General features: G+C 42.8%; 1 protein-coding gene across 1 annotated transcript; it reads right to left on the reverse strand.

Annotated features, from left to right (window-relative positions):
• Positions 1 to 1915: 1915 nt before the first annotated feature.
• Positions 1916 to 4745, reverse strand: LOC143533625 (insulin-degrading enzyme-like 1, peroxisomal). Its single transcript, XM_077028341.1, has 10 exons — positions 4635 to 4745; positions 4371 to 4560; positions 4229 to 4290; positions 3971 to 4075; positions 3466 to 3876; positions 2825 to 2949; positions 2666 to 2717; positions 2485 to 2571; positions 2254 to 2376; positions 1916 to 2149 (listed from the first exon to the last, which is right to left on the reverse strand). Exons 1-10 carry the CDS (start codon positions 4743 to 4745, stop codon positions 1916 to 1918), a joined length of 1500 nt encoding a protein of 499 aa, XP_076884456.1.
• Between the last annotated feature and the right edge of the window lie 6477 nt (positions 4746 to 11222).

Below are 11222 nucleotides of genomic sequence, written 5' to 3' on the forward strand. Positions count from 1 at the left end.
AAGTATAAATACCCCCTTAAACCCCAATCCTTTCCATTCCATCCATTTATCCATCCTAATCTCTACACACTCCAAAACACACACACAACCCGAACCAAGATCCAAAGGCGAGGACCCGAGCTTGTTGGTGCTAGATCGTCGTGACGAACCAAAGCAACATCAAAGACCAGCTCGTGTTCGTAGTTCGACTCGTTTACGGTACGTTTATATCGATAACTTGTTCGTTTAGGTTTGGATTAGTATAGAAATGATAGATCGGTGTTTGTATGGTAAAAACGAATCCTACAAAACTAAACTTACTGAAAATGGTTAAGATTTGATGTGTTAATCGATTGATAAAAGAACCCGTAACCTATATGCCTAAATCGCACCCCTTAAACATCGATGTTAGGCCGATTTGATGGTTGGGGTTTGAAGGCGCTGGTCAGACGATTCCGTTGATACCTAAATCGAGTTATTTGGTTAAGAAACGAAGATGATCACGGGGGTTAAGGACGAACAGGCCGATGCTGGGCAACTTCGCCTGCGAATTGGGCAACTTCGCCTGCAAAAGCTTAACTTCGCCTTCAAAGCATAACTTCGCCTACGGCCAAGTTCGCCTAACTGGTAACTTCGCCTAAGGCCAAGTTCGCCTAATTGATAACTTCGCCTAAAGCTAAGTTCGCCTAACTGATATCTTCGCCTAAAGCTAAGTTCGCCTAAGGTTTAACTTCACCTAAAGCTAAGTTCGCCTAAGGTTTAACTTCGCCTAAAGCTAAGTTCGCCTAAGGTTTGACTTCGCCTAAAGTCAAGTTCGATTAGAAAATAAATTAAAAACCTAATGGAAAATGTGTTAAGACAGTTAATGTAAATAAAATTTTTCCAAGCTGACATGGCAGCTCGACCCCAGCCAGGGGCTCTGCCCCTTGGACCCTGCTAGGGGGCTGCCGCCCCTAGACCCCGCTGCCAGGGGCGCTGCTCCCGGACCCCGTTCGTTGTGGGTCATATAAAGATAGAAATACAACATGAGTAGTAGTAGTTAATTGATACGTATACTTGTTATACAGTCAGCCGTGCACAACTGAAGAAAGAGATAACTATTAACGGAGAGCGTAACAGGATTCAGGTGAGTTTCTAGCCCCATTTATGTGTTATGTTTTCGGGGCTGTGTGCATACTCGATATGTTTGTTAATACGCTTATCCTAAGAGATAAGTGTATGCCTTATGTGAATGATGTGATATGTATGAATGATGGCTTGACGGTACGTGAACGATCTTCGGATATTGCACGTACTGTCAGGTTGTAACGCTAAGTATAAAGTAAGTATGATATGTATACTTATGTGTATGAATGTGATAAAGTTAATAAAAGAAGGAAAGGATGATTGTATGGTAACGAAGAGGGAATCGAACCCTACTAATATTCGAGAACTAGGGAACCGAACCCTACTAATATTCGAGGAAAGAGGGACCGAGCCCTAATAATACTCGAGGAAGGAGGGTACCGAGCCCTAATAATACTCGAGGAAGGAGGGTACCGAGCCCTAATAATACTCGAGGAAGGTAGGGCGTAATGCTCTTTATAACGTACGATATGAAAGTAAGTTAATACAAAAGAAAGTATGAAAGTATGAAAGTGTGAATGTAAGAATATAAGTTTATGTGTATTGTATAGTGTATGATTAACTAGAACTCGTATGCACGCAGGTGAGTAGGATGAGGCAGCTCGCTTGAGGAGACACGTGGCACTGAATAAGAGGCTGACATCGGAAGACTCAAGACGTTTAAGTTTAATGTTTCGTTAATTTTGAAAGACAAAATGATGTTTTAAGACAAGTCGTGTTTTGTTATGAAATGTTTTATATTCCGCGAATGTTTTAATTAACTCTGATATTTAGAACTGCGTTTATGAGTAAATCCAACACGAAAGTAGGGCTACCGGGTTCGGGGCCTTACAAACGACCCGTAAAGAGGTCTCGATCTCCTGAAACTGAAAACATCTTCAATATTAACCATGTTGCCGTCACCCTCGCCTGGTGCATTCTCAGTAGAATGTGCAGTTGCATATACTTGCACGCTTAATGCTTTCTTCTGTGGGGCCCCCGCTTTTACATGTTCGTCAAAAAATTCTATCAATTCTGCCTTTGTCAGCTGCTTTAATGCAGTAACCTGTTTCAGCACAACAATTAACCGGGTTAATAACACATTAACACGGGATGCAATTTCTGACCCGTTTAAAATTAAAATAACCTCTCTTTTTATAAGTTTCATACCTCATGATCTTTCCTATCAAACTTGAGGGTGCCATCCTGGATTTCCCGCCAAAAGTATCCAGATTCTTCTCTCAAGTTCTTGTGTTTCTCGAGCTTCATCTCGATCAATGCATTAACGTTACTCTGCACATTCAGATCATAAATGTATAGATCAATAAAAGCCTTTTCAATTTTTCATATCCACTAAGGCAAAAATATAAAAGTTAAAAGAAAGAAAAAGAAAAACCCAACCTTGAATTCATCATCAGGCATCTCATATAGTTTACTCTCAAACATCTTAAGAAACGCTTGAACCCTTGACTCAATGTGTTTAGGTCCCTGTTAAGTCCAACAAACAAGATAAGTTAGTTAAGTCATATGCTCGTACATTGTAATCATAAAAAAATCAAAGCATAAAAATAGAAGTGTCTACCTTCACTGTAGATTGTATGATAAACTGCACTCCACGGATGCCGGAGTCGTTCCTACAGTATCCAATTCAGTATATAATATATTTGTTATACATAATAATATCTTTTAAATAAAAAATTAAAATTAGGCTCATATATAAATATATAAGAGCTTCATATACCTCTGCATAAGCACGGTGATGTAACCAAGTTGCTCAACTGATCTAAGTTGGTGGAAAGCTGGTTGTTTAGCAATAAGAGCCACAAGCTGAAGTTTAATATTCAACTTAAAATCATCTTGATGTACCTGTAAATGTATACATACACCCCATTAATAGGTCTGTAAACGATACCGAACGTTCAGTGAACTGTTGGGAAGTAGAAAGTTCGTTTACATTCATTCATTAATGTTTGTTTATGTTCGCTTACGTCGTTCATTTACATTCGTTTATATCCGTTTACTTATGTTTGTTCGTTTAAATACTGATTTAGAATCAATCTGACTTTCACATTTAAAACCATTATTATATATCTTGGTTTACTTTTTAAACGTTGGGAATGTTGGATTCAATGATCATGGTACTTTATACTTTAATTTGGGAATACGTTTACTCTTGGTAGGTATTCGTTTATGTTCGTGAACCATTCGTTTAGGATATTACCAAGCAAACATAAACAAACACGAACACATTCAATTTCTTAAGAAACCAACATGAACATGAAAATCCTTCGTTTAAGTGTTAGTGTTCCTTCGTTTGTTCAGTTAATATTAAACAAACAAACACGGTATATAAGCTTATATTTTATGATCTCCAAACCGTACCTGAATGTAGTGAAGAAGAGCTGAATTATCATCGCTTGGATTTAGACCTTCTTTGATATAACAATACTTAACGCCCTTTTCAAGATTAACTATTCGATTTGCCATGTGCTGTGATGGGAAGAGAGCTTGAGATAAAGGCTTGGAACCTTTGAAAAGTACATTTTCAACATGTTGAATCAATAATTCGGCTTCATTTGCTTCAATATTTTCTGCTGCATAGCCCTCTATGAAAATCCTAGACAAAATTTGAGGATAAAGTCTTGATAAATCTTCGGGTTCGAGAACAGAAAGAACTTCCAGCTCATCATTCCAAGGCCATGAATTATCTTTTAAAAGTAACGAGCAATAATACATCGCCTGTTGATATGGTTGTTGAAACTTGAAATTTTCATATTGTTTTGCGACCAATTCCTGCAAAAGGAGTTATAAACTTATAATTACAATTTACAAATGGGATATGAGAACAGTGGATAGTCAACTACAAAAGTAATCAAGTCAAAGATACCTTGATCACATAGAACCTGTCAGGTTTTACTTCAAAAGTTGTAATTTTCTCAATAACTGTCTCAAGTAAGATCTTCAACTTGTGACTATATCCAGTCAAAGTCACCTGAAAGCGTTAAAAGAAACAATAAGCTTACAAATAAAGCGTAAGTAATCAAGTGAAAAGCTATTACTACAAATTAAAACTGAAAAAAAAATAACCATTATCAAGCAGAAAGCAACAATCAGTGATACAAATACAAAATGAAAAACTATTTACCTGAAAACCAGTATCTGTGTGAGAAATCGCATAATAAAGACCAGCAACCTGAGCATCATAAGCTGAAATTTACAAATAAAATCAACTAAAATGAATATGTGTTATATACGAGATCATAATTAAATTAAGCTATCTGACTAACCATATTCATTTAAGTAATCCATTAATAACCATGTTGAAATGTCAGTAAGAACATTTGCTTCAGGGGAGCTGCCACTAAATGGACAGTAGAAGTCTAGCTTTACATAAGCTTTAGGTGTGGAAAATGTTGTATCAGCCTTATACCATAACCTTGAATATAATGATTTCCTCAACATAACTGGTAGATTCACCTGTTTGAAAATTCAAAATCCATGAATCAAAATTCAAATTCAAGATTTTAACTTAATTATAACACCAATCACACCTTCTCTTGAGCATTCTTAATTGACAAATCAGTAGGTATAAACACATTAGGGCTTGGCAAATGTAGGTCTTCTTCAGGAGCTTTATCCATCCATTCCTGTAATATACCCATATAATATTAAATAGTTTGAATAATAGAATTTCAAATAGCATCTTGGCGTCTTCCATCGCCAAGGCATCATGAGCCTGTTGGAGCGCCTCTAGTTTGGCTTTAAGTTCCTCATTCTCGAGGCGTAGAGGCTCAGCAACAGCTTCAGCCTTGGTGGCCCTTTCAGTTGCGTTCCGAGCAGTTTCCTTAGCCAGCCGAAGCTGTTCGTTAACAGCTTGGGCAGCCTTGGAACGGGCCTCCAGACGGGCCTGAACTTCAACTTCAAGGGCCTTGAAGGCCTTCTCCTTCTCCGCAGCAACGGCGGAGAGCCTCCTATTCTCCTCCCGGACAGCCCGCGCCTGAGCTACTTCTTGGATACGAGCTGCTTTTAACTTGTCGTTTTCACGACAAAGCAGCTCGACGCGCGGCTGCATCCGGGCCAGGAGAACCCGAAACTCATTGGTTAGCCTACCCTCCTGGTAGCTAGCCATGGCTTCCCCCAACGCACCACTGGGAGCTGCGTGACGAGCCCACTCCACGCACTCCACAGGCGTGCGAAGGGTTGTTCCTCGGCGGATGTTCCATCGTGGAACATACACTTCATTGGAATCCGACACTACAAAAAAAAAGCAGTTAGGAAAAGATGATATATATAAAAAAAAAAAAAAAAAAAAAGAGCCAAAAGAACCCTACGCACCTGTAGGGTCGACAACAGGCCGATAGCCGCCAAACCCATCACCTGAACCCAAGGGAAATCCATCCAAGAGGTCAGGCAGATGGGAAGGAGGCAGAGGTTGGCGAGAAGCCCCAAGCATACCTGAAGGATCGGCCGTAGCTGCCTACGTCGGAAGAGGCATGGAGGCCGCCGCGGTAGAAACCAACGGAGGTGAACTCACCGGAGGTGAACTCACAACCGTGGTCGCCGCTGCGGAAGTACCCGCAGGAATAGTCACCGCCGGCTCAGTAACAGATTCGGTAAATATGGCACTGACAGCCGGCGGAGATGTCATCGCAGTTGGAACAGTTGGCTCAACTGGGTGAGCAACTGAACCAACAACTGAAGCAGGCGCAGCCGCCTGGGTCATCGCCTCAGGTAGGTTGACCAAACCTACCGTCATGGGTCCGGAGGTGCTCCTCCCCGCTCCACCCTGGAATGCGGTAGCATCTACGCCTGCACAAAGAAGATATAAGTATAATGGCGGAAAGATATGAAGTTAAAAAGTAAAGTTTGTACTTACGGGTTTTCTTGAGCCTAAAAGTGCGAACAGGCGGGGACGAACCCGATGGAGCCGGCCTCTTCACGCCGCTCACCGTCGTTGTCCTGGGCTGCTCGGAGGCGACGGTCGTCTCAGCCTCCGGAGCAGTGGTCTTATCACCACCAGGGTTCCCCGCCACCTCCTCGCTCTCGGTCTCTGAATCAGACCTAGGCACCGGATCGGCAGTGGAGGCAACCTTCGCCTTCCCCTTCCCGCCGGCAGCCTTCTTCTTCCGCACCAACGGAGGACCATCTGCGGATTCCTCATCAGAACACAAGATTAGAGGAATTCCAGCCGAGGTTTCAGCATTGAGGGGTCGAGGGTTGAATAACTCCTTACCTGGCCGCCTGGCGCTCAGGATCTCGTGGCCTGGCGGGTAGACCTCCACGAACCGATCCGCCGTCTGTTCAAGGATGGGCAACTCGTTCTCATCTAGAGCACGAGTACCCATCCGAGCAGGACTATCAGCCTCCCGCGGATGCAGGAGCGACTGCAAGTCGTTCCCCTCTGAAACAAAAGAAAAACAGTTAGAAGACAAACCTATATAAACAAAGAAGACAGAGCATACCGTAAGGGACAAAGTTCAAACCGTATTCGAGGACGTTGGGAACCTGTGACGCCTCCTTCCACACCCGGCTCATCCCAAGCATCACCATCCCAGACTCCGCAAAGCGGTATACCGGAGTCTGGACCCGGGAGATCTTGGCGAACCACTCCGCCTCCTGGTAGTTGAGGGCGTGAAGGGCGGGGAGTGCTCTCCCATTCTTAAAGGTCATCGCAAGGGGGATGACGCGAGCGGAGATATAAAAAAACTCACGCTTCCACGACCGAAGACTGCGCTCGGTAGCGCAGATCTTCAACCCCTTGATCCGATTGACCAAGGTGTACCACCCCTGGATGCACCTCCAAGAATAGAAGGTCATCAACCGGTCAGCATGGGGCTCCACGCCCAGAATGAGGCACACCCACTCAAAGTGGCGGATCTTGGCGATCGCCATCGGGTGTACCTCCGTCAGATGCACGCCGTGCCTCTCCAAGACACGGTATACAAACTTCGTCAATGGGAACCTGAGATTCCCATAAACGAAGAATGCAGCGTACACCCCTATCTTGCCCTGGGGGGCATCGTACACCGTCTGGTGTGGCTCCGGAAACTCAGGCTCGAACGACTCGAGCATGAACTTCCGGACGACATATCGATACAGGTCGGCCGGAAGAGCACACTGGCACTCGCCAGCTGTACTCTTATCGTCCTTATCAGAAGTGGACGAAGGATTCTCGACGAACACGTCAGACTCCTCGGCAAAAGAAGACATGTTTGGATGTACAGAAAAACGATTTCAAAAGAATGCTCGACGGAATAGTGAGTATTCGCCGGAAATCGTTTAGAAGATGAAGAGAAGTGAAAGTGTGGATTGCAAAGGACCCTCTCCCCCTTTATATACTCATCGCAATTAATGCGATGAATTTAATGCGGAAGAGAGAGAAATCGCAGGTGCAATGAAACTATGACACGTGGCAATGAGCAAGCTGGCAACAGCTGTTGAAAGGACGCGTGCCATTAATTTCGCGGCCACGCGCCCGAAAATTCGCGCGCCACGCGCCTGAAAAAGCGCCTGGAATGACCATATACTGTCACGTCGCCATAACTTCCTGCACGTCCTGACACTGTCAGAAGAAACCGTCGGACGAAGTTTCAACAGTTTGGACTGTTCTTATCCTTTCACCAACTCTTCGAATTTCAAAATTTCAAAAAGATTCAAAAGTAAGCGGGAAAATACCCCTTACCTTGGCAACCAAGTAACTATAAGACAGGTGCGAGTACAGTGTTAAGGCAAAACCCTTCACATACTTAGCACCCGCAGGGAATTGACGCCAGGAATACCTTAGAAGTAAAGTAACCGTAAGACGAGTGCGGGTACAGTGTCAAGGCAAAACCCTTCACATACTTAGCGCTCCGCAGGGAATTCAAACCAAGAAGGATCTTCTGGGCCATGCTTGCGGAAACGGGAATAACATCCCCGCATAGCGGGAACGTCGAGAACTATATTGTTTGAAACTCCAAGATGGAATTGGTGGTTTTAACATAATTGATCACTATGTTCAAAACTACCAAAACCTCATGGAGAATCCACACAAGTGGAACTCAACGCTCCTGACTTGCGAGGAGGTTACAGACCTACCCGCTTCATACCCAAAGATCAAGCAGAAAAGTCGGGAATTTCTGCGTGACATTAGGAAAACCGCGGGAAGAATCCCCACGGAAAACCTTAAAACTAAAAACCCTTTTCAAAACCCCTTGCTAAAGTCCAAAAGTTCACCTCACTTATTAATAATTCATGAGAAGAAAATTGGACTGGGGGGACTTGAAGAGGTAGGTCCCAGCAGAGCCCAGTTGGACCCGCAAGACTCACCTTGAAGAGGGACGTCTGCGCAAGGACCAACTGCTTCCGCAGGACCCACCATGCTCAGAGAAGACCTTACGCGCAGTACGCCAGATGTTCCCGCAGGGAAAGCCTCCCAATGGTGAAGTACCCTGCTTGTTCCCGCAGCTGCGGATACAAGCCATCAGGGAAGGCTACCCGCACTGATAGCAAGGCTACACGCACAAGGCACTAACTCGATACTTCAGTAATGTCACCTGAAGGAATGAGCAAGGCGGGAATACTCCCGCCCAAATGAGCCAGTCCGTATGCTTCTGGAAGATCTTTTGTACTATACCTGCCAAGGTATGGGCAGAATAGACGATCTGACAAAAACAGCCCATGAACCAATCACAGGGTGACAGCTCACCGACAACAGTACGAGGAGGAGCACCCTCTAGTACTGTTTGTCACTATTAGCCGCTGCCTACTCACCAACCCTCACTGTGGGACGTGCGTAGCCTACAGTTGGTGGAACAGTGCATAGCCGGCAGTAAAGGAACAGTATACAGCCGGCCTTGTCACTATCGGCCGCAGCCTATCCACCAACCAGCATGGCTTGTGCGTAGCCCACTGTTGGTAGAACAGGGATACTATTCAGCCGGCTGTACCTTCTTGGAAACCTATCTTCGGCTATAAATACTCCAACACCTTGGAATGGTAAGGACATCATCTGATATCTCATTATCTTATCTTCTCTAGCAATCTCTTAATATACACTTATATTCAGAGCAATCTAGTCTGATTCTCACGCCGGAGGGTGGTCACAAGGAGGAACCCCCCCTTCTCAGTGACGAGCTTACGGTGTCTGTTTTGCAGGTCACCTGAAGAACAACTTTCTTTGCTGGACCTCATCCTCGTGGGAAACATCTATTTAACCCCCAGATTGTCCGTAATCTGCCCGGGGTCGATTAGTGTTTCTTCAGTTCTGCAATAAAATATCAAAACAAAATAAAAACTAGCTTATAAGCCTTTAATTGATTACAATAACTTGTTAACAATTTCAACAATCAGTTCAAAAGTAATTTATATCACATCATCATAATTTATAATTCTACAACACTGCAAGTATGCAACTACTTAACATTAATTCCAATTTCAATTTCATTCACATACAAACATTATCTATTTATCATCTAATAAAAATGAACACAAGTGACGGTTAATTAAAACGAAGAGACGAATAAGCCTCACCGAGGAAATGCGCAAGGCCTTCGAGACCTTCCGGATCGCTAAACGCACCAACGCCAACATTCATCGACGCCGCAGACTGACAATCACACAATAACCGAAAATGAATTCGCGATTTATTAAAAACAAGTAAACTGACGATAAACACGATAATAAATAAATAATAAACCCTAGAATCAGTAAATCGGCGTCGTTTAATCAATAATAAAAATAATAGACCTTATCTGTATCAGGATCACTGATGAGGAGGACTTGGAGAGAGTTAGGAAGGATAATCCGTTTGTAGTGTCTGGTATCGTTGCGAGGCTTAATCATCTCCACCACCACCACCTCCTCCGCCGTGTCCTTTCCGACAGCCATGGTTTTGGTGCTGTGCTTCGTCGTGTGGTTGTGCGGTGGAGATAGGGTGCGTCAAATTTGGGATGCAACGACTTGACTATGTGTGTGTTATGTTATGTATCTTCCAAGTAATAAAAATTAAAATGCATGAAAGGGGTCTTTTTTTCCAATTCAACAAATTGTTGGAAATCTCATCAAGTATTATTATTTTTTCCAATACTATAAAAATATCAAAACTCTCTCTTAATTTCATAAGAAATACACACTAGATCGGTTCTAGAACTTCTTTTAGAAAACAGAGCATGACATGGAGGAGAGAGATATTGATGAATATTTTATATATAAAAAAGGATTACGTGAGAGAGAGCGTGTTCCGGAATTGGTCATGAAAGCGTGTGTTTATGTGACCGCGCATGTTATCAACGTATGTTTAGGGATAATGTAGGTGATCTTCTACTGAAGTGAAAGCTATTTATATATATTTTTTTACATCAAATGTTGACTCGTGAATTTCATAATGCTTAAAGTTATCTGGTGTTTTATACTTATTTGTTAAGTTTAACAATAACAAGTCAATATCATGTAAAAAAGTTTCATTGGTGAGATTTAGTTTAGATATATCTAATATCTAAGAACTTTAATATACTAATAATATTGGTTGACTGACTTAAAATGTATATTGTTTTATTCTAACAATGACCTTTAGAACAATTATTTGTCTTGTTTGAAAATAGATAAATAATCTACCAATTGGACCAAAACAGGATGAAGAAACGTGGACCTACTCACTGGTAGCAGATCTACTTTCCTCGGGTGTGATTATACTACTTCACCGATGGTTCGTCTGGATCAATGTTCTTCCACCTACAAAACGAACAACGCCGTTACTTACCCCTCAGAAAGGGACAGAGGGGTCCTCTTTGGGGTAACCCTCCGGCTTGAGAATAAGTATGTGTAGGAGAAGATAATAATGTGAGAGTAAGGGAACTGGGAGTATTTCTTAATAGCTGAATACTGTGTGTTACTTTGTATCTGTGATTGTCTCTCTGTGTATCAGAAAGTAACTGACTAGGGCTGCCTGTCAGTGAATGTAATTGAATATGCTTCAATGTGGAAATGAATGTGTCTGTAACTGTGTACGTTATGATGTATTTATAGTGCTAGGGTTTCCACTGATTGAGCTGAGACCAAATTAGGGTTTTGTTGGCCTCCTCCAATCGATTTGCGCCACGTGTCCCTGGAGACACCTGGTGCTTTTTCATTGGTTATGATCACGTGGTAACCCATGAGTC

This window comes from Bidens hawaiensis, unplaced genomic scaffold (genome assembly GCF_021521415.1).
Source record: "Bidens hawaiensis isolate Kalapana, Puna unplaced genomic scaffold, B.hawaiensis_p1.1 tig00009824_1, whole genome shotgun sequence".
Taxonomy (NCBI): domain Eukaryota; kingdom Viridiplantae; phylum Streptophyta; class Magnoliopsida; order Asterales; family Asteraceae; genus Bidens; species Bidens hawaiensis.